We start from the raw sequence: 23735 nt of genomic DNA, 5'->3' as shown, positions 1-23735 counted from the left end.
AGGGGGTCACAGCGGCCCCGCCTGCCCCGGGTGTAACAAACATGAGGTGACAAGAATCAGAGGGGAAATATTTATACACGGCGACGAGCTGTGCGAGCACCTCGGAGAACACTGCTCTCCGCCGGCAGCGGCCGCCTGTCATACTGGATTACCTCAAAGGCTCCCGATCCACTTAGTATGCCGGCTCCCCTCTCCCGAACTTCTGAGTCATCCATTCTGCCCATGCAGACGCTCCTTCCACTGACATTATCTTTAACGTTTTGTAATCATGAAATATTAATGACCGATATTGAATTTAAAGTACAATTTGTGTCTGAATCCTTCAGTGGAAAGGGCAGTTGTAAAGGGACAGGCTTCAAAGGGATGGGGGGGACTTGGAAAGCCAGCACTGGGGTGGGGGGGGTCCCAGGGGGCTGCATCCAGCCCCTCCTCCAGGGTCCTCAGGCCCTAAGCTGCTCTGGAGGGGTGGGCTCCAGCTGCCCGGGGTGGCAAAGAGTTAACCAGAGTAGCTAGAAGCTTCCCCATCTGGATCACCCCAGGCCAACTCATGGCTTACAGCACCCTGATTTTTTCCATCATACTACAGAGCACACTTTGCGATTTATATACGCATTCGTGTATTTCGTTAATTTCTCTCTTTCCCCAGGAAACTGTCCCTTCCAGAGGGCAGGGGCTCGTCTGTTTCTGCAGCATTCACACTGGGCCCGGCCCGTAGTAGGCTGTGTAAATATTTCCTGAGTGGACGGATAAATGGGCTCCCCCACCCAGTGGCTTGACAGAGGAGAACTGGTCCCAGTTGCCCGGTGCCCAGCTGCGTGAGTTAGGACAGGTCACCCCCCCCACCGTTGTCTTAGTTTTCTCATCTCTAAAATGGCACTGTGTTGGATGACTGTGAGCATAATAACTATTAATAATAGCAGTTGCTATTTATTTGAAGCTCACCAGATGCCAGACATCATGCTGAGTACTTTATATCATACTGAATGCTTTACATAAAACATCTCACATCATATGCATTAGAAATCACATACATAAAGGGCCTAGCATGCTTCCTGACACACAGTAGGTGCTATTCATAGCTAGAGAAGAAATCTGAGGGGAGAGGAAATGTCGGAGATGATGGACTCCAGCCTCCCCGCTCCCCGATCCACCCATGAGGTTCTGACTCCCGGCCCAGTGCTCCTAAGCAGGACAATAGAGGGGGTCTGAGGAGGCTGGAGGAAGGAGCAGGGATGGGAGAGAGGGGGTTGAGTGCAGAGAGGGCTCAGTTTCCTCCAGGGACACTCCCCCCATTTCTACCCTCAGCCAGTGTTTTCTGAGGGCCCCTTCTCACCCACCTGGCCTGGGCTGGGCACTGGGATCTGGTGGCAAATGGGGCCACTGACCTAGGGAGCTCACAGGTGCACAGGGGAGAGACATGTCAACAGTGAGTGTAAGTGAGGGGACAGTGGGCACTGGGGAGGAGCCGGTAGGGACTTGCCCACCCCGAGGGGCAGTGGTCGGGAAGCCTTCCCCAGGAGAGGGGACGTCTGAGTTGGGTCTCAAAGACTGAGGAAGCCTTTCTGGGCAGAAAGGTGGTTTGGGTGCTCCCGACGGCAGAAAGACCCCTGCGTTCAAAGGCCTGGAGGCACGGCAGTCCCCTGTCCATTCTGAGAACAGAGAGACTGGGTGTGTCCGGAGGCTGGGGCCAGTGAGGCGAGGCGAGGGTGCAGACGCCTGTTGGGTCTCGGCAGGAAGGGCCCTGGATGTCCTGCGAGGAGCAGGCATCTCCTGGAGACAGCAGGGAGCCAATGTAAGCCTTTGAGAAAAAGGGTGACGTGGTCAGATGTGCGGTCCCCAACGTTCACGGGGGAGGGCGGCCAGGAGGGGGCCGGCCTGGGGCAGGAGAGCGATGGGAGGCTCAGGAAGACTGAGGCTTAGACGTGTGCTGGGGGTGCCAGGGCGGGGCTAGGATGGGCAGGCGGAAGCCCCAGGGAGGCTGAGTGTGGGGAAGAGCCTTGGCACAGCCCTGCATGGAAAGGGCTGCTTCGGGAGACAGTGAACTCCCCGTCACCAGAGGTGTGTAATTGAGGCCCGGGCTCCTCTTGGACTGGGTAGCTCCCAGGATCCTGTGCCACCTCCAGTGCCTGCAGATGCCAACAGGAACAAAGATTTTGTGATGTCCATGGAGCCTCCATAGGACAGCCCAGAACATCAGGACCAGCTCAGCCCTAGGGAGGAAAACTTCCTCCCATCCCCACCCCCTCGATTCCAGGGCCCCTGCTTCACGCAGAAGTCCTCACCCACCGTCTGGAGGACTAAGCTCCCTCCCCTAAGGTCGAAGCCCCCAGTCTCCACGTGGAATCCAAACAGATAAGCCATGTCCCCGGGAGATGGAGAAGGCACCCCAACCTCCTGTTCCCACTGGAGGTGAGTGGGGACAGGGCAGGGAGTGCAAGGAGTCCACTCCTGACGACCCTGACACCCCCTCCCCCGGGGCACCCCACCTGCTCACCAGCCCCCCTCACCATCCTGCCTGCTTGTCTTGGTTGGCTTGTAATTGGGATGATAAATCTTCCTGCCCAGCTGGCCAGCTCTAATCAGAGCCTGGTGTTCGGATGCAATTTAATTCCCTCAGGAGGGGGCTGGGGAGGGGCTGGGGGGAGGGTAGAGAAGAGGGTCCGGGCTCTGTGCCGCCCCCACTGCAAGCGAGTGGGAAGGAGGAAGCTGCGAGCTGCCCCCCCTCCCTCCCTCACTGCCTCTCCCACTCCTCACCCTCCTCCTCACTCCCACTCTTGCAACCTTTCTTTCTTTTCTCTCTGGGCGTCTCTGTTTCTCTGCGACAGCCCAGGTGAACTTCAGGGTCCAACTCCATTTGTTTTACTGATGAGAGAACCTTGGTCCAGAGAGAAAGGCAGGAGCAGGGTCACACAGCTGGACCGCTTCCTAGACGGAGGGATCCTGGAGGGAGCACAGCCCCCACGGAATTAGTCCATCCGAGAAGGTCTCCGTCTCTCCCTGCCGCCCCCCCCAGCATCCCAGCATGGTCACGGTGCCACACTGGTCCATTCATTTGATGGTCTTTCTTAAGCACCTACTCTGCGCCACACACAGGTGCTGCGGACACGGCAGCAAGCGAAATAGACCAAAATGCTGCTTCCTTCCTGGTGAGGGAGATAAGTGATGAGCAAGTTAAGTGAGTAAAACCAGGGCTGTTGGATACGTGCTATGGAGAGAAATAAGGCAATGGAGGGATGTGTGGCGGGCCCGCAAGGGGCAAATTTCAACAAGGTCATCAGCGGAGGTCTCTCTGAGAAGACACCTGGGCAAAGGTCTGAAGGAGAGAAAGGAGCACAGGTGGAGCAGAGCTGAAGGCAGGGTGGCGGGGAAGAGGCCAGGGAGGTGATGGCAGGAAGGTCATGAGGGGCCTTGTGGGCCTGTGGACTTGGGCTTCTTCTCTGATTGCAGTCAAGGGAAGCTTCCAGGAGGAGGCAGGGACATTTGTCGGGGACCTTAAAGGCAAGTAGGACTCTGACAGCTAAAGCTCGTAAGAATAGCAGTGCCAACTTGTGATTAGAAACTCCCCATTTTCAACCAGATCCAAGTTCGAGCCCCATCTCCACCAATGGTTCCCTGTGAAACCTTGAGCAAGCTCTTTACCTCTTTGAGCTGGTTTCCTCATCAGTAAAATGTCAACAATACTAGTCTCTGCCGCCCACGATGTTTAACAGGATGAAATGAGGTATCACAGGCCCTGGCCCATGGCAGGTGCTTGGTTTGTGTTTGCTGGTGTCCTTCTGGGAAGGAGCACATTTCTCAGAGTACCCTAACAGGGTCACCAGGCCAGGTCCCATCCCCTCTTCCCTTCCCAGTTTGGTTCAGATACCAGGTGAGTAACTGCCAGGGGCTGGGGTCTTCCTTGGAAGGAATCCAGAATCCCGTTAGCTACAGCTTCCCCTCCCACCCCAGGGCCTTTGCATGTGCTCTTCCCACTCTCTGGGGCTTTCTTTCCCTCCCCTCCCCTTCATCTGATTGGTTTAACAATGGGTTTAATAAGACCTCCTTTACTTCTTAGTGGATCTCAGCCTGAAAGTCACTTAATACAGGGAAAACATCCCTGCACCCCACCAGGGCAGGACCCCCTGCTCCATGCCCTCACAGCCCCCTCGACTTTCATCTTTCAACTCTTCTCACAGTCTGGAGTAACATCTGTTCCTGCCACTAGACTGAGAGACCACGTTGGTCTTGTTGTGTCATTGGTACAAAGGAGGCGCTCAATCCATAACTGTCAGCGAAAACCAGAAGTCTCAGCTCTGAAGGGCTCGGCCCAATCCCCCATCCATTATACATGAGGGACTCTGAGGTCCAGAGAAGCTAGAGGCCTGCCCGCACGGCACAGCAGCTCTCCTGCCCCAAGTCTTATCTCTTCCCCAGGCACCGACGGAACGCCCCGCCTCCTCGGACCCCCAGGACCTCAGCTGCTACCTCCCCAGATTAATGGGGAACCAGCTCAGGGAGGAAGCACCGGGCCGAAGCACATTTAATTTTAATTTAGGAATCGGTTAAGGCTGCAGGCCTGCTCAGCTCTGGGCTGTCAATCAGCCTTCCTCAAGGCTGCATCAATTAGTTTAAAAATATTGAATGTAATTTTGCCTGACACAACATATTGCAGCTACTGCAAAATATAATTTATTTTAGAAGAAGAAATAATTAAACTAATTTGCATGTCAGTCAGCTGAACTGAGATGCCAAGAGGGAGGGTGGGCCCCATGGGGGACCTGGTCCCTGGAGAGGGTACCTGCCCCTGGGCGTTGGGTGAGGTCAGCGTGGGCCTGGGTCAGAGCAGTAGCTGCCGTGGGATGGACGAATATCCAGGCAGCAGGAGGGCCTGCTGGCGTTGCATCTGGACCAAGCCCTGGACTTAAGAGTCAGGAGACTTGAGACCCAGTCCAGCTCTGCTGCTGACTTGCCTGTGGCTCTGGGCAAAGTCCTGCCTCTCTAGGTCTCTGTTTTCTCATCTGCAAAACGGGTTTAACAAGACCCCCTTTAGGGGTTGTTTTGAGGATCAAATGAAGCCACAGATAAGAAAGTTTGTTACAAATTAGAATGTCCTGCCCAGAAGTGAGGATTAATTCACGGATGGATTCCTTGTTTTACACCAGAAACATTTAAGGTGGTAAAATTATGAATTCTTGTTATCAAGTATTACAAATGATGCTAACTGTGATCAGGAGGGGTTTGGAGGAAATCAATCAGAGTTAAGATGTTAGGTTGGACTCCCCGGCCTTCCATTCGCCCCAGGGCAGTGGTTGGCAGCCCTTGCTTCACATTCGATTCCTGGAGATGTTAAAAACATCAGTGACGAAGCCTTGGGCATCGGTGTGTTTTAAAGGCTTCCCAGGTGACTGTCATGTGCAGCCAGCCTGGAGACTGCTGTGATGTCAAGGGCACTGGATGCTGACTTTAGGGCTGGCCACCAGCTCTGGGGTTCCAGGCCAGCCCCCTCCGCAGGTGGCACCTTTGGCAATGAAGAGGCACACCTCTTCAGTGGTCACTCAGCTGCCCCACCTCTTAGTTCTGAGACCCTCGCTCATGCCAAAGCCTTCAAGGCTTCCCCAAGAGGTGACCCGTGACATTTTAAAAGAGAAAGCAGGACAACAGCAAAATAGTAATTATGTGAAGTGATGGATGTGTTAACTTAACCTTATCGTGGTAAACATTTCACAGTACACACCTGGATCAAATCATCACGTTGGACACCTTAAACTTACACAGTTTTATATGTCACTTGTATTGTAATAAAGCTGGAAATTTAAAGAAGAGGAAACGGCCCAGCAGAACCCATAAGAATGGGACAATGATGGGGGTCTTACCAGCAGTGGGCACAGCCCTCCAGCAGGGTGTCTGGCCAGGGGGAACTCGTCCTGCTCTGAGGTTCCCTTCTGATGGTTCACAGGACCTGTCTCTCCCTCCAGCCCCTGCGCCCCCTCCCACTGCTGGGGAGGGTGCCCAGGAGGGGCGCTCAGGCCCTGGTGGCCCCCCTACCGTGGCTCTGCCTCAGCGGGGAGGGAGGTGCCTGTTCCTGGAGGCAGGCCTCGTCTCCCCTTCCCCTCCTCCCCAAAGCACCCACCGTCTGTCTGTTTAAGTTCTCCAGCAACACATTTTAAATGCTCTTAAAAATAACGGCTCACCCGGCATTCCCAGTCACGACTCCCATCTCTCGCCCCCGGGGAAGCCCCCTCTAATCGCTGGAGCGGCAGATCTGGGTGAGCTGCGAAGATAAGGTGCCCCCTGCTAAGGGGCGCTCCAGAGAGGGGTCGGGGTCTGAGTTAATTAAGGACTCGCCCCCCTCCTTTCCCTGACCCCTCAGGAGGTGGCCGGGCCTGCCTCCTGATCTCCATTTCTCTCTTTATCAACACACGAGCAGCTGCAGTCGGCATCCAGCGGGCCCCTGAGTTCAGAGAAAGAGGCAGCCGACCAGCCTCTCTTCCCCCAAACTCACGAGGTTCCTGGCTGCCTGGAAGCTTCCAGACTGCCTGCAGAATAGCTCCCTGCCAGCCAGGCCAGAGACCCGGCCACCCAGTCACTACTTCAGAAGCGGGTGGTCTCCTCTCCTGTCCTTGAGGTCACCGGCGGGGAGAGCATGTCAGTAACGAACTCATGGCTGAGATAGCTGAGGATGGGCGCCAAGGAGCACTCACAGGTCTGGGGTGGGGGCTGAGGGGGCTAGAAAAGGCCAACCTTCAGGGCACTGCTCAGAGAGGACAGACTGGGATGAGGTGTCTCAACAGCCTGGAGTCACTTAGTGTCATTGCTGAAAGGACCTTTGTCTGTTTATTTAACAAATCCTTGTATAGCACTTGCTATGTGTTGTATGCACAGTTTTAAGTGTTTTACAGGTATTAACTCAGTCTGTCCTCTTAACCAACCCATTACTAGTAGCCCTGTTTTGCTGGTGAGAAAAGTGAGGCACAGAGAGGTCAAGTGACCTGGCATGGATCACACAGCTACTAAGTGTCAGAGTTGAGATTGGAACCACTTGGCTGCAGAGTCCTTGTTCTTAATCACCATGCTCTGTTCATTTTCCAGGTGTGGAAACTGATATCAGAGAGGGGCATATCTTCCCAAGATCACTGGGCTGGGTCAAGGACAGAGCCAGGCCTGAAATTCAAGCCTCTTTGTGTCTAAATCCTCGCAGGCTTCATTCATTCATTCAGCTAATGTATTAGAACCGTCTCTGTGCCATGTCCCACAGTGCGGGGACGCAGGGACTCATACAACAGAGACTTTGACCTCAAAGACATCACAGTTGGAGGAGTAGGGACTTCGTAGTTTTGCTGAGGACCTTGGCCAAGAGCCACCTCCGGTGGACTTGTCTTGCTCTCTCGGGATCAGATCTTAAAAGAGAGAAGTTTGGGAGTTCTGTTGCCAACTGACCAGTTCTTTAAACTTTCTCGTGTTTTAGTTTCTCTTCTGCAATCAGGGCTATAAATTGTACCCAGCCACAGGATTTCTGCAAGGATACCTGAAATAATGGCTGTGGCTGCTCCAGGTGCATTCTATGCGCTCTGTGGCGATGGGATGGAACGGCAGTGGTGATGCTGGCGGTGGTGGTGTTGGGGGTGGAGTGGGGGTGGTGATGTGACGTGATATGGATGATTATGGTGGGGGAAATGGTGGGGCTGGTAATAGTGGTTGTGGTGGAGATGGTGATCATATTGGTGATGGTGATGGTGGTGATGTTGGTGATGGTGGTGATAGAGGGATGTTGGTGGTGGCAAGGGTGGTGACGGGGATGCCCTTAGTGTTTGTGATGATGGTAGAGATGATGGAGGTGGTACTAGTGGATGGGGTGGTGGTGGTGGGAATAATTCTAATGGTGATGGTAGTGATGGTGATGATCAAGTGATGACAGTAACAGAGGCGTGGTGATGGTGTTGGTGATGGTGCTTGTGGTGAGGACGGTGAGGCGGTACTGATAGTTATGTTGTAGAGGTGCCAATGATAATGCTAACGGTGGTAGCATAATGGTTTAATGGTGGTAGTGGTAATAGTAATGGTGATGATGATGGTGAAGGTCGTAACGGTGAGATGGTGATGGTGTGGTGATGGCGATGGGGTGGTACCGGCGATTATGGTGGTGGAGGTTGTGGTGATGATGCCAATGATGCCAATGGTAATGGCAATGGTGGTGATGGTGACAGTGACAGTGATGGAGATGGTTACGGTGATGATCTAATGGTGGTGATGGTGACAGTGACAGTGATGGAGATGGTTACGGTGATGATCTAATGGTGGTGATGGTGACAGTGACAGTGATGGAGATGGTTACGGTGATGATCTAATGGTGGTGATGGTGACAGTGACAGTGATGGAGATGGTTACGGTGATGATCTAATGGAGGTGATGGTGACAGCGATGATGGCTGCAATGGCTATGGTGGATTACCTTCTTATGCCAGATCCTTATGGACTTATGCCTCAGTCCTGGTCCTAGTACCAGCTTGATCAACCTACAGATCTCTCAGTGTGACCCCACTGTCTAATCCTGTCCTAACAGCAAACGGGGTTGTCTAGATCTCACACTTGATGCCTCTCCCCCTGCTCCTGTGCTCTTGTTATAGACAATCATGCCCAGCTATCCCGGGCCTCCCTAAGGATCCGAATCCTGGATGTGAACGACAATCCCCCAGAGCTGGCCACACCCTACGAGGCAGCTGTGTGTGAGGATGCCAAGCCAGGCCAGGTACCCATGAGGGGCTGGGGACTGCGGGTTGCTACCAGGACTGGCCAGGCCACCCACTAACCAGGCCCAGAGTGGACTCAGCCTCACGTCAGCTCCCTGCCCCCTCCTCACCCTCAGCTCATCCAGACCATCAGCGTGGTGGACAGAGACGAGCCCCAGGGTGGGCACCGCTTCTATTTCCGCCTGGTGCCTGAAGCTCCCAGCAACCCCCATTTCTCTCTGCTCGACATCCAAGGTGAGTTACCTCTGAACCAGCAAGTCCTAGGATGCATGGAGGGAGCGATCTAGCCTTCCCACCTCCTTCCCATATTATAGATGGAGAGACTGAGGCACCCAGAGGGCCAGTGTTGTGTCCAAGATCACACAGCAAGTCCGGGCCAGGCTGGAGCTGTTCCCCAGCCGCCTAGCCAAACCCTGAAGAACAAGCAGGCGTGGGTTGTGGAGTGGAGAGGGGGCATCCCGAGAGAATGTAGATGGACAGACACAGACATCCACGAGGAGTGGGTGGGCCAGAGTCCAGCGTGGAAAGAGCCCCTGGCCTAAGCGAAGACTGAAGTGAGCCACATGCACACACTCCCAGCCTTCAGTCTAAGAGGTGCTTTTCCCTCTCACGTTTCTCCTCTCATCCTCACGGCCACCCTGGGACATGGTTTTCTCACCCCTCCCCCACGTTGCAGGCGACGAAACTAAGTCTCTAAGAGGATAAAGGACCCACCCAGAGTCCTAGAGAGTCAGGAGTGGGCTGGGATTCAGATCCACACCTGTCTCAGAGCCGGTGTGCTTCCTGTCTTAGCTCTTGCCTTGAAAGCAAACCGCCTCGCCCAGCCTGAGCTGCTCCCACTGTGAGACATCCCCCCGCAAGGTGCCCAGGAAGTGGAACTTTGAACCTTTGAGGAATAGACTGGGGCAGGGCAGTGGTCACTGGACTGGGAGTGAGGGACCTGGCTCCCAGCCAGGCTCAGTTGATGGCTTTCTACGCAACCCTGGCTAGATCTGCACCTCTTTAAGCCTCTGTTTCATCATCTGTAAAATGGGGCTGACAACACCTACCACCTCGGGTGGCTAGGTGGCCCCAGGGAGATGAGGGCAAACAAGGTATATTGTTAGTTCCTAGAACATATGATTTCCTTCCTTCCGCAGTTATTTATTGAGCATTTATTGAAACACAGTGCCTATGTGCCAGGCACTGTTCTAGGCTCTAAAAATACAGTGGCAAACAGGACAAAATTTCGGCCCTCTTGGAATTTACATTCTAGAGATGGGAGACAGAAATTAAACGAATAAATAATATGTTGGGGATGCTAAGTGGCTGGAGTGGAAGGATAATGCAATCTCCACAAGAGTCTGGACCTTGTTTTGTTCATTGGTGGACCCTGGGTGCCTAGAGCAGTGCCTGGCAGACAGTTGGTGTTCAATAAAATCTGTTTAACAGAACAGGGGAAAATAAAACAGCATAAGAGTAGAGCTATTTTAAATAAGGTAGTCTGGGAAGACCTCTCTGAAGGAATCAATAGTGAGTAGGAATCTAAAGGAAGTTAGGGAGTGAGCCATGTGGATAGCTGGAAAAAGAATGATCCAGGTGGACAAAACAGCAAGTGCAAAGGCCCTGAGGCAGGAGTAGGCTGGGCTGCTCAAGGAACAAGAGTCTTGCATGGCTGGAGTGAATGAGTGACAGGACTAGGAGGAGATGTTGTCAGAAAGGCATTGGGGGCCAGACCATTTTGGTTCCTTCTGACCCTGGAACAGATCTGGAATCACCCCTAAGACCTTTCCACCCCTTCTATCTAAAGGGAAAGATTTCAGTGGCCTCTGAAGGCAGATCCATCTGTATGTCCAGGAGTCACATTAAAAATAGTTAACAACCAGTAAGTTCAAATCAGAAAGGACACTGACCGTAAATAACCTGGAGCAGGACCCTGGAGCCCCTGCTGGGCCAGGCTTTAACCCCTTAATGGCCTGATTTTGTCAAAGTTGGGGGTGTGCTTAGGGGGAAGGCACAGGGAACGACTTGGGGAGCTCAGAGTCATGGCTATATATACTTTGGGGAAGTATTTCAACATTTTCACAAGCAGTACTGCTTTGCTTGCTTGTTATTTCAATGGTATCCTGAGCTGGCCTCAGGCGACACAGACAGCCCCGGCTTGACCTTGCCCAGTTCACAAGTCTTTCCAACCCAAGCGGGCTGAGTTCTGTCTCAACCGCCTCTCTTTGATGGGGGGCTGCCAGAGCTCCATCCAGGGTGACCACCTGGTGTGAGCTCCGGGAGCAAGGGTGGCAGCGGTGTGCTAAGGTCAGCACAGCCACGGGAGGACCCCTCCTCCAGTCCCCCAGCCCCTTCCCACCGTGTGCCAAGCCCCCTCCTCTTCATTGTATAAATATCCTGGGTGACAAATGGCTACCCCAACCCATCTGTTTCTTTGTACAAATTTGTAGCCAGTTTGGAAACATGATTTATAAATATTGCCTTTGCAGCCAGGGATTGACACTGATGTATGTCAGGCCAGATGGATGGATGCCGTGCTGGCCACAGATCCTGCCTAGAAGGGTGGGGTGGGGGTCTGGGGTGGTCAGCGGCTTCCCCAGCTGAAGCCAGCCGCTGCCCAGGAGGGCAGCTGAGGGCGTTCAGGGATGATGCCCAGGCATTCCCTTGTATGGAGTGGAGGAGTGACAGGGACCAGAGCTCTCAGAACATATGGCTCTGTGGCCAACCACAGCAGCCCGGAGAAACGAACCTCTCCTCTCCTCCCCTCTGTTCTTGCTCGGGAATCTGAAGCTGAGCCAGAGCCAGCCACTAATTTTTCGGATCTGTCTACTTCTCCGTGCCTCCATGACCACCATTAGCTCACAGCTAAAACACACAGTGGCTTCCTAACTGGCCTTCCACATCACTCTTGTATTTTGGATGACAAGCTCCCTAGCCTGGAGTGTAGGTTCAGCAAGAGCAGGGACCACGTCCGTCTTGTTCACTGCTGTATCCTCAGGGGCTAGGATAGTCCTTACATGAAGTGGGTGCTCAATTAGTATTTGCTACTGAATGAATGGCTGATATGTCACTAGGTCACTTCTTTGCTTAAAACTCACCAATAAATGGCCTCCCAATGTTTGTAAGAAAATAACTCCAATTCCTTACCATGGCCTCTAAGACTTTCCATGATGAGCACCTGCCTCCCCCTCCAGTCTCATCTTGACTCACTCTAGCCATCACTCTCATCCCTCCAGCCACAAAGGATCACTTTCAGTTCCTTGAGTGTATCATGCTTCTTCCAACCTCAGGGCCTTTGCATGGGCTGTTTCCTCTCCTTGAACTCATCATTCAGGGCTCAGCAATAATATCACTTCTTCCAAGAAGGTCTCCCTGACCCTTGACAGGATCAGATCCTCTAGTAGGTGCTGTTCCTAGACTTTTCCTTCTTAGCACTCACTATGGTTTGTAATTGTAGACTAAATTGTGGGTTTATTATTTAACATCTGTCTCTCACGTTAGAATCTAAGTGCAGATCCATGACTATGGTTGGTTTAGCTCTCCATTGTTTTCCCCAGTGATTAGTGCCTAGTACATAGTAGTTACAATGTAGTTACTACAGTAGTTACCGGCTGTGTGGGTAGATGAGTAGAGGATGGATGGATGGATGGATGGATGGATGGATGGATAGATGGGTGGATGGATGGGGATGGGTGGAGGGTGGATGGATGGATGGATGGGTGGGTGGGTGGATGGATGGATAGATGGGTGGGTGGATGGGGATGGGTGGAGGGTGGATGGATGGGTGGGTGGGTGGGTGGTTGGAGAGAGGATGGATGGATAGATGATTTGATGGGTGAATAGAAAAGGTAGCTCTGCTGCCAATTTACTGGATAAATTCAGAGAAGTCACTTCTCTCTGAGCCTCAACTTCCACATATATAAAATGGGGATAATTTCACAATTCTTGGTGGTCATGAGGATTAAACATTACTATGTATGTAAAGTACCCACACAGCCCTTGATGCATAAAAAGCATGCAGTGAGTGCCCAGGAGTCCCACACTCATCCCTCTTTTCCGCATATTGCTCTCGAGCTTCTTTTCTTCCCCAGGGGAAGGCAGATGTTTTCACAGGCCCTTCGGTAGGAGAGCTAGAGTTCAAACCAGAGCTTGAGGAGCTGACCCAGGACCACCAGTTACCCCTAAAGCTGTGGTTCATGCGAGCATCATTCTTCAAGACTGGCTCAGTGCCAGGGAAGAGACAGGCACATGCTAATTTAAGGCAACGCGACAAGTGCTGTAGCAGAAGTGTGCGTGGCACCTGCGTCGTCAGAGCAGGGAGGGGGAGCCATAAATCCTTCCTTCCGGGGAAGCAGAGAAAGGAGGCCACAGAAAGGAGGTGACATTTAGCTGGAGCATGACGAATGAAGGATTTGCCCAGGCAAGAAGGTGGGGAGGGTGTTCCAGCTAGCGGGAACCTGGGGCGTAAAGAAAGGCAGAGCAGCCTAGACAGAGCGGGTGCACGGTGTGGCACAGGGGCTGCGGGCGGGGAGGGGGCATGAAAAACGTAACAACCAGCATTCATTGAGAATTTCTACGTGTTGAGAACTATTCTGAGTTACACGTGGATTTTACCATTTAATCCTTGCACCTACCTGATACTGTTTTCCTCAGTTAAAGATGAGAAACTGACGTCCAGATAAGCTGAGTTTCCCAGGCTAGAAACTGATGGACGTGGCATTATTTTTTAAATGTTTTTATGGAAATTTTCAAATGTATATAGAAGTAGATAGAATAATTTCATAAACTCCTGTGTGCCCATCACATGAGCTTCAACCCATGACCAACGCTGTTCAGCTGGGCCTCCAGCACAATTCACAGATGTGCCCAAGGTCACAAAGCAGTCCTTCCAAGGGCTCTTTTTCCTGCACTGTGTCCATGAGGGGGAGGCCAGGACTGGAGTACTGAACTAGGTGGGGGCTGCGGGGAGGGACTGGGTTAAGTGGGGCCACAAAGCTGGTGAAGAGACCCAGGCTGCCCAAGTCTGAGGTCAGAGTGACCAGCCTGAAGACTGCGAGGGCAGGGAGAAATACTCAGGAGGGAGGCCTGGGCCCCCCGCGGGAGGGCAGGGCCTCTTTCGTGGAGTCAGCTGTGAAGGGTGGGGGCAGCAGCCAGGGGGGGCTCTGAGTGCTTCTGTACCAGCACATTGGCAGCCCGGCTGAGAGGAGCCATCAGAATGACCGAGAGTCAGGGATGCCTGACCACACAGGAGGGCAGGGCAAGTGGACACCACCCACCATGTGAGCCCGGGCTCCAAGACCACATACCCATCCCCTTGAGGCCTGCCTGGCATGCCCAGCAACAGGCTGAAGCAGTGTGATGAGTAGGACTTAGTCGCTGTCCTCTCTGGTCACACGTGTAAAAGGAAAGAGGTGAGTGAGGGACCCTGGTGCGCCAGGGTCCCCTCATCAGGCCCCAGGGCCATGCCCCCAGCCCTCCAGACTCAGCTTCTAGAGAGACTCCTGATAGAAATCTCCCTCCACTAAAGGGAGGTGCCAGCCAGCATTCCCAGTCTTCTCTGATGACCCAGGACTTATCAGGGCCTAGCAAGCCACAACCCGACAACACCAGGACCCCAGGGTCAGGATGCATTGGGCAGCTGAGATAGAATATGGAATAAAAACAGGCCGTTGAGACAAATAGCAAAAAAAGAGAAAAAATTTGACGTAGCCAGAGATAGGACCTTGGCCCACCTGGGGACAGAATCTTGGAATAGCTGGGGACAGGACCTTGGCACAGCTGGGGACAAAATCTTGAAATAGCTGGGGACAGGACCTTGGCACAGCTGGGGACAGAATCTTGGAATAGCTGAAAAGAGAATCTTGAGACAGCTGGGAATAGAATCTTGGGACAGCTAAGGACAGAAGTGTGGGCTATGTGGCTGGGGACGGGATCTTCGGGCAGCTGGGGGCAGAATTTGGGGACAGCTGGTAACAGAATTTGGGGAGACTGGGGGACAGACCCATGGGTCAGCTGGAAGGCAGAAGCTTGAGGCATAGGGAGGCAAATCCTGAGGTGGGAGCGGGAGGTGGCTGGGACAGGGGAGGCTGACCCCAGACCCTGGGTCACATGCCACTGCCTTTTTCCGGAGCAGACAACACGGCCGCCGTGCACACACAGCACCTGGGCTTCAACCGGCAGGAGCAAGACGTGTTCTTCCTGCCCATCCTGGTGGTGGACAGCGGGCCGCCCACGCTGAGCAGCACGGGCACGCTCACCATCCGCATCTGTGGCTGCGACAGCTCGGGAGCCATCCAGTCCTGCAACACCACGGCCTTTGTCATGGCCGCCTCCCTCAGCCCCGGTGCCCTCATCGCCCTCTTGGTCTGCGTCCTCATCCTGGTCGGTGAGTCCACCGAGAGCCACCCCTCCCTGCCCAGTTAGCCTCCATCCTGGGGCCCTGGGGCTCCTTCCCTGGTAGCCCCCGTGGGGCCTCAGTTTCCCTCTCCATACAAGGAAGGGCTGGCCTGAATGATCCCCGGAGCTCCAACCTGCAGCTCCTAGGAGACGTCTAAGTATGGAGCAGCCCACCACCTGCTTCAGACGGTGTCACCCCCACCGGAGGCTCGGTTTGTGCGGACCCACCCTCTACACAGCCCAAACTCTCCCTAATTTCTAAAAACCAAGCATATTTTTAAAAACCCTCTCATGTCTATTTCCCTTTTTATTCTCAGGACTTTTAGTAAAAAGGGCTCTTGTGAACCTCGCAACCACTCAGCCAGGTGTATCACTCCCATTTTTCAGACGAGGAAACTGAGGCTCAGAGAGGTTAAGGTTACACAGTCAGTCTTCCGACTTGAAATCACGTCTTCTCAGTCTGTGTTCCCTGCTCCTTTAACTTCCCCGCCTGTGCCCAATCTAAACTGGGGGCAACACCTTGGGGCAGCTGGGGCAAAATTCTGAGAATTCGAGAGGCAAAATCTACTCTGCTATCAGTTCCACCAGCAGCCAATTCAACCCCCAAAGCGTCCCCACTGAAGAGGTCAAGTTCCAGGAGCGAAATGGTGACTTCACGGAACAGCCAGAGCTAGAGGTGCTCACGGGAGGCCTAGACTGCAGATGCCAGCTTTGCACAGTTCCCTGGGAGACGTCAGCTGCCTCCTGCCCCTCGCTGCCTACCACTGACATGGCCGCCGCCCCCATCCCCCCACGCCGCTGAGGACCTGCCTGTGGTCCCTGCAGAGGCCCTGGGCAGGCTCCTCCTTGCTGGGAGGCCCAGGCTCCCCTCCGTTCCCCGCCCCAGCCCATGGCTCAGAAACCCTTTTTCCAGAGGGTGCACTTTACAGCGGTTTCATTTTCCGAGGCAGTGCAAACAAATTTCTGCCTAATTGCCCACAAACGAAGAAAGTGCACATCAGTGCTCTAAAGGTGACGGGCGGAATTGCTGATCAGGCCTGGCGCATCTGTCGCCCGCCGCCCGCGCTCCCTGCCATCTGCTCTCACGGGCATCCCCCTCCACGGCTCCCGGCCTCCTGCTCCGAGAGCCATCCATCCATCTTTCCCACTTCTCTCCTGACACCTTCCCTCCCCGGACCTGTTCCTGGCTCCGACTGCCTTCCCTGTCATGAGCCACCTTGTTAGGTCATGAGCCAGTACCCTGCCCCACGGCCTTAGCAGCTGGCTCTGGCCACTGGCCCAGAGCTGTTTGGAGCAGCAAGAAGAATATAGTGCCTGGCATAGTACCCAACACATGTCTGTCCATCCATCCCCCTACCTATCCATTTGATTCTCTCATTAGTTCATCAGTTCCTTATTTATCCATCCAGTCGGTCCCCACTTGTGCTAAACTCTTCTAGGCAATGCGATTCATCAGTGAACAAAAGACTAAAAGGCCTGAGTAGAAAGTTGGGGTTGCCATCACTGCGATGGGGGAGACCGAGGGTGGGGAAGGAGGAAAGACTACTTCTTCAAATTTAGGCATGTTAAGTTTGAGCTGCCCTTGGTCAACCCAGGGAAACTGTTGGCAGGAAATCACACACACAATCTAGATTTCAGGGGAGAAGTCCAAGCTGGAGGTCGAAATACGGGAGTTGTCAGCCTCTAAATGAAACTAAAAGTCATCAGACTGAAGGAGGGCACCAAGAGAGGGAGAGTGGATAAAGGACCAAGGACTCAATCCCGGGGCATCTGACATTAAGAAGTCGGAGAGGATAGGAGATCCTCTTAGGCTTAGAAGATTAAGAAGGAGTGATCAGTGAGGTGGGAGGAGGAAGAGAATGTGGAGTGCTGGAAGGCAAGTGAAGAGCCAGGAAGGGACGATTCCTTCCTTCATTCATCCTCTCAATCGCCCAGGTCTCCATCCAGCTCTTCATTCATCATTCATTCAACCAGCCTGCTTCGCGTGCTTACTGCATGCCAGGCACCAAGCTAGGGGAACACTCCCCAGGTCCTCGGGGGTAGTTTAGAGTGTGTGTTTTGGGGTGGGGGAAGACAGACATGTTAACACAGCAGGGTCGGTGCGATGATGGAGCAGTGGCTCCCAAAGCTGAGCTGTCTGGGCTTCACCGGGAGGCCTTACTGACCCAGACTGCTGGGCCCCAGCTGAGAATGGGACCCGAGAATTCACATTTCTAACAAGTTCCCAGGAGATGCTGACGCTGCTGGTCCAAGATGGGACTCAGAGAACCAGTGTGAGGGAGGGAAGAACTCCTCAGCAGGGCAGCTGGGGGGTGAAGGCCCTGAACCTGGCCTGCAGCTCTCAGGGAAGGGGTCCTGCAGGGGACATTTGACCTGAGACTCAAGGGCGAAGAAGGTGCTCAGGAATTCTGGAGTGGACAGAGGGTGAGGGTGAAAGAGAGGTCAAGGTCAAGCACATCTTTCACTTCCCCAGCCCTCAGCTGCCTCCTTCACACCCCTCAATGCCTACAGACCTCAGGACGTATATCTCTGCATAGAGTTGAGGAGGGAGAGCTCAAAGGTTGGGTCCAGCCCTCAACACCCATGAAATTTCAACACTGCTGTGTGTGTCCCCATCACCCTGTGGTGGTCTAGCCTCGATTTGCACACCTCCCAAGATGGGTAGCTCACTACCTCTCCAGATAGCCAGCTCAGTTCTGACTGTAAGAAAGGTTTTTCTGAACAGAAATCCAGGAAATTTGCACCAGTCGGCTCCGCTGTGTGGGGGGTGGGGGTGGGGGTGGGGGTGGGGGCTAGGGGTGGGGGTGGGGGGGTAGGGGTGGGGGTGGGGGGTGGTCCCCGGAACGCCGTGGGCAGGGCTCCACCCTCACTCGCCCCGTTCTTTCTCCTGCGCAGTGCTGGTGCTGCTGATCCTCACCCTCAGACGCCACCACAAGAGCCACCTGAGCTCGGACGAGGACGAGGACATGCGGGACAATGTCATCAAATACAACGACGAGGGCGGCGGCGAGCAGGACACCGAGGCCTACGACATGTCGGCGCTGCGGAGCCTCTACGACTTCGGGGAGCTCAAAGGCGGCGACGCGGGCGGCGGCGGCGGCGGCGGCGGGGGCCCGGGCGGGGGCGCGGGCAGCCCCCCGCCGGCGCGCCTGCCCTCGGAGCGCCACTCGCTGCCGCAGGGGCCGCCGAGCCCCGAGCCGGACTTCTCGGTGTTCAGGGACTTCATCAGCCGCAAGGTGGCGCTGGCGGACGGGGACCTGTCGGTGCCGCCCTACGACGCCTTCCAGACCTACGCCTTCGAGGGCGCGGACTCGCCGGCCGCCTCGCTCAGCTCGCTGCACAGCGGCTCGTCGGGCTCCGAGCAGGACTTCGCCTATCTCAGCAGCTGGGGCCCGCGCTTCCGGCCCCTGGCCGCGCTCTACGCCGGCCACCGCGCGGACGACGAGGCCCCGGCCTCCTAGCCCCCCGCCCTGCCGTCGGGGGCGGCCGCCCACCCCACCCAGGGCCCCCCACCCCGGGCCCGAGGACAAAGCATTCTCCCTGCTCACCCCCTTCCCCAACACTCCCACCCTCCCAGGGCGGCCGGACAGGAGGGGGGACTTGTTGGGAGTGGACTCCCCAACGCCCCCCTCCGTGGGGAGGCGTGCAGCTTTCGCCCAGAGTTGCGGGAATTATGACCAACGTCATTAAAACTGCAGCGAGACCGGGCACTGCGTGGCTCTGGGTTGGAGAGAGGGATATGGTGGCGCTACCGCGTGGAGAAGGGCCGCGTTACTCACTGTTAGCCTGGAGGAGCACCCTGGAGGGAGGACTCTGCCAGGGTGGCCCCCAGGCTTCCCCCATCAGAGTTAAGAGGAAAGAAAGGCTGTTCGTTTCCTGAACGCCTACTGTGTGCTGGGACACTGTTCAGAGGCCATCTTAGTGTCACAGAAATCATGAGGTGGGACCCTGCAGGTAACAGATGGAGAAAGCCGCCCTTAGAAGTGGTTGTGACCTCTCCAAGGACACCTAGCCAGGGAACCGTGGTGCCTCTGGCACTTCCCAGCTGCCTAGGCTTGGACAAGTTACCTCATTTCTCTGGGCCTCGGTTTCCTCATGTGTCAAATGAGGCTAATAACAGACTCTACCCGGAGGAATTATGAGGTTCAAAAGGGTTCAGAGGCGTCAAATGATCAGGACAGTGCCTGGCACACAGTGGGTATTCAATAAATGTTAGCCTTTGATGCTGTTACCATCTTTGTCATTGTCAGAAGCCCAGGTGTCTGCCTCCTGGGTCCAGGCTCTCTCTCTGGACCGGTTGCCTTCCCCCTTTTCCCAGCATCTCCAAAGGAGCAGGAAATGGTCTCAGCTGTCAATCCTGCTCCTGCCCTGAGTGGGGGATGGGGATATTCCCAGGGACTGTGGAGCCTTCCGGAGCCTCCAGTGACACTGGAACAGGACATCTGGCAGGGGTGCCAACAGAGGACAAGCTGGGCAGCTCTAAGACTTGGACGAGGTGGGAGGGTTGGCAGGAGATGGAGGGGTTAGAGGTCACTAGACGTGGTGGGGACCTTATCTATCTGGTCCAAGAACCCATCGTTCTCCCCATCCATGGACCCCAAGTTAAGAACCCCAGGGGCTACGGCATCTCTAAGGGCCTAAAAGACTCTTAAGAGCTCTAAAACCATTTGATCATAAGACAGGGGTTATTTGTCCTCCGCCCAACCAAGGGGTTCATTCATTCCACATTGGTGGGCTGTGAATTCCAGCTCCTGCTAGCTGGGCATCCTTCATCAAGGTCCTCAACTGTTGAGGCCTCAGTTTCCTCATCTGTAAAATGGGGCTAATGATACGCCCTCCCTTAAAGGGTTGTTAAGAGGCTTAAAGGAGAAAATGAATGTTAAGCTCTGATCTCAGTACCCTCCTGATACATTGAAAAGTGCTCAATAAATGCTCGTTAGCCTTATTATTTTTACCCTCTCAGGGAGCATTCATTCATTCCCTCCACATTTGCCAAGGTTCGCTGTGACAGATCCAGAGATGGTCGTTATGTCCTGAGTGCCTTACCTGTATAATTTCATCTAAGTTAGATACTGTCAGCCCCAGTTCACAGGCGAGGAAACTGTTGCTCAGAGAGTAGTAACCAGCCCAAGGGTACACAGATCATAAGTAGTTCCTGCCTTCCAGTAACACAAGGCCCAACTTGGGGGGGTTGCAGGAGCAGAAGCAGCCAATAATAATGCATTTGGTAAGAGTTGTAGCAGAATTAACAGAACAAGGTCCCAGAAACACTGAAGAAAGATGTTATAGTTCCTGGAGGGCTTCCCAGAGGAGGTGACTCCAACTGGATCTTGAAGAATGACTATGAGATGACCAAGCAAGCAAGAGCATTCCAAGCAGAGAGAAGAGCATCTGTAAAGGCTGGGAGCAGGGAGAGGCAGGAAGCATGTGGCCTCAGGAATGGTGTGTTGTCCCAGGGGCTGGACCACTGGGTGGAGGAGTGGTGAGATGTGAGGCAGGGGAGGCTGGTTGGAGGCAGGTTGGGAAAAGAACTTGAAGTCCAGGCCAAGAAACTTGACACTTTGGTCAACTTGAACATGTCTCCTAACGTGCGCTGAGGGTGGCTAATGGTAGGGATGTGGGGTTAGTGTGGCAGGCCCAATAGGAGAATATTGGGACCCTCAGCTCGTCCCATGCAGCACCCTTAACCTACAGTTCCTGTGGCTGGTACAACAAATGGCTGTGGTAACTTGGGGACCCAAGGGGAGAAGTGCGATCCCCTCTCTCACCCTCGTGCGCCGGACTCCCACCGACAGAATCTCAACAATTCTGAGGTTGGTTCTTGCCATCTCTATTGTAGAGGGGAAACTGAGACCCAGAGGAGCAGAGTGACTGGTTCAAGGTCACCCAGTTGGTACAGGACAGAGCCGGGACAGCACGGGTTAATTCTATTCCTTCTACAGATTCTGACCCTGCCAAGAAGGAGGTTATAGGCAGGTGACATGTCCAGAGGGACATACAAACATGAAGTCACAAGGACCCTTGAATATCTTCTGCAAACCCCACACACGGGGAATGACTTTCCCAAGGTCACAGAGCGTTCAAGATCTTGCCAGAAATAAGGAAGCTTATTCATCTGAATTCACCTTCTGAGTCTCTGGCTCCACGTTACCAGCTGTGTGACTTTGCACAAGTTTTTTACCCTCTCTGGGCCTCCGTTCCCTTACCCATGGAATGCACACAGTCCGAACACCTACCCTGTCAGGTTGTAGTGAGGATAAACGCAATAATAACTGCCGATGCTTACTGAGCGTTTCCTGTGCTAAGCACTTCAGGTAAATTAACTGGTTTAACCCCACAACAGCCCAATGAGGTAGCCCTCATTTTATAGGTGAGGAACTGAGGAACAGAGGTTAAGTACCTTGCCCAAGATCAAATAGCTAATAAATAGAGATGCCAAGATTAACCGAGGTGCTCTGGCCCCCAGCACCTACGCTGTCAGTGGCACACACAGTGCCTGGTGTACAGTAGGCACTGAACACGTGGCCTGGAGCATCTGATGTCTCTGTGCCCTGGGAGAGCTTGTTCCTCCACTCACTGCCATGCTCTACAGCCTGTGGGAATCCTCAAGCCCCACCTGGATTTCTCCAAACACTGGGGTGGGCCGTGGAGGGAAAGGTCCTGCTGCCTCAGGCCCCTTTGCTGCCAGCTCCTGCGTCCACACTCACCATCTCCATTTGGGCCCTGAGCCAATCCGGGAGTGAAATCCAGTGAGTCCAGCGCCTTCACTGGGTTCTACAAGATGTCCACGAATGTCAAGCATTTTATGAGCTTCACTTTTCCGATGACTTGGGGTCACGGAGAAGGATCTTGTTATGGAGTACACAGCCTTTCGCCATGTGTCTCGTTGATCCCCGTTAAATTCCCCAATGGCTCCGAGTCCTCTCCCCGTGTCGTGCAGAGAGCACGACCTCCCCAGCTCCAGGCTCTAAGTGGGCACGCCCCACTCTATCAAGGAGCTCAGAGAACGAGGAGCCTTCCACTTGCCATGCCTGCCCTCCTTCTAAGGCATCTGGGAAAATGGAAAGAAAAAGAAATCCCTGTTTTATTGTCATCATCTCCATCACAGTCACCATCACAGCATAAAAGAGTATTCAGGGTCATGAGCAAGAATTGATGTGTAATTGGCCAAGAGTTTTAGAACAAAGGTATTAATAACAATGACAGTGATGGTAATAATAGCGATGATGATGACAGCACCTTACGTAGCACTTGCTGCATGCCAGGTGCTGTTCTAAGCACTGCACATAATTATTACTAAGATCGGTAAAACCCACGGAAGGTGGACTCTGTTTACCGGGTTTAGCGCTTTACACACGTTGCCTTGTTTCATTTTAAGCAGGGTCATCGTTAGCCCTATTTTAGAGATGAGGAACCCAGCGCTCAGATGAGGAGGACTTGCTCAAGAGCACAAAGCTTGTAAGGGCCTGGACCATTTCACACACACCCCACCACGAGTCTGTACAGGACCAAAACAACTCGCATTCTGAGTGGAGTTTCTTGGAGGTGTGGGGAGGAGACAGAAGCAGTTGGTGAGAAGGGGAGGCACTCCAGATGGAAGGCAGAGCTGGGGAGCAAGATGGAGGTGGGGCCAAGACCTCAGTCCAAGTCTGGATGTGCTCTCTGGTGTGTGCTGATGTGAGTGTGTTTGCACGTGGCTGTGGACATGCACCAGGGAAGTGGGGAGCCAGCATCGAGCACGCAGGTCAAGAACTAACCTCCCACCTCCTGCGTCAGGCAGCTCAGAGAGCCGGCTGCTGTCAAAGGGGGGCGGCTAAGCGCCCGCATCTGTCAGCCAGCCGTCATCACTGCCCACCCCCGGGTCACGAATCAGCAGCTCCACTTACCTCCTGCCAGCAGGCGCTCTCAGGCCAGCTCTGTCACTGGCCGCTGAGCCTTTGGAAAATGTAACCCTGTCAGCCCTCGCTCTTAGGCAAGAGCGTTCATGCTTCAGTGCGTGTGCATGGGTGCACAAGCACGCCCACCTACTCACGCCAGCACATGATGCATGCACGTGTGTGCCCTCAGACATCCTCCCACCTGGGTGCACAGTGCGAACCCATGCACGCTCACAGCCGTGTACCCAGAGCGTATCCCTGCAGGTCTGCCAGAGTGGTCAAGTGCCCACACGCCACGTGCGCACTAAGGAAGCTCTCGCATGTGCACTCGCATTTGTACACAAAGCACATACATGTCTTCCATAGATGTGTTCTCTTACCTGCATGTACATGTGTGTCCACAATACTCTTCCAAGAGCCAACACATTTTCCCATTCAGGCATGCACTCAGACACATCATTCACATGTGCCTGTCCCCAGACACTCCCAGGCAGGTACACAGTACATGTGTGTGTACCCCCTCAGATGTGCTTGTGAGCATGAACTCATAGCTCCATGAATGCATTCATAACGCATATGCAAGTTTGCATGCATGCACAGGAAACCATGTATAGCCTCAGGAGCTGTCAGTTACAGATTCTAAATTCAAGTGCACGATGCCCATAGATGTGTTTGCACATGTGAGTATGCACATAATATGCATGATCACTTATACGCATCTAAACTGAGAGACATCCTCCAACAAGCACTCAGAT

General features: G+C 54.0%; 1 protein-coding gene across 2 annotated transcripts in view; it reads left to right on the top strand.

Annotated features, from left to right (window-relative positions):
* The window catches only part of CDH22 (cadherin 22), a 123830-nt gene extending 102402 nt beyond the window's left edge, over positions 1-21428 (top strand). For both annotated transcript variants that reach the window (XM_044748537.2, XM_070486009.1), the window contains exons 9-12: positions 8603-8724; positions 8842-8959; positions 14841-15092; positions 17999-21428. In XM_044748537.2, coding sequence (XP_044604472.1) covers positions 8603-8724; positions 8842-8959; positions 14841-15092; positions 17999-18564 — 1058 coding nt within the window. In that variant the 3' untranslated portion in view covers positions 18565-21428. The remainder of the gene's footprint in view (positions 1-8602; positions 8725-8841; positions 8960-14840; positions 15093-17998) is intronic.
* The last annotated feature ends 2307 nt before the right edge of the window (positions 21429-23735 follow it).

This window comes from Equus asinus, chromosome 15 (genome assembly GCF_041296235.1).
Source record: "Equus asinus isolate D_3611 breed Donkey chromosome 15, EquAss-T2T_v2, whole genome shotgun sequence".
In the NCBI taxonomy this organism is placed as follows: domain Eukaryota; kingdom Metazoa; phylum Chordata; class Mammalia; order Perissodactyla; family Equidae; genus Equus; species Equus asinus.
The sequence above is the reverse complement of the archived record's forward strand: the minus strand, read 5'-3'. Positions and strand labels throughout refer to the sequence as shown.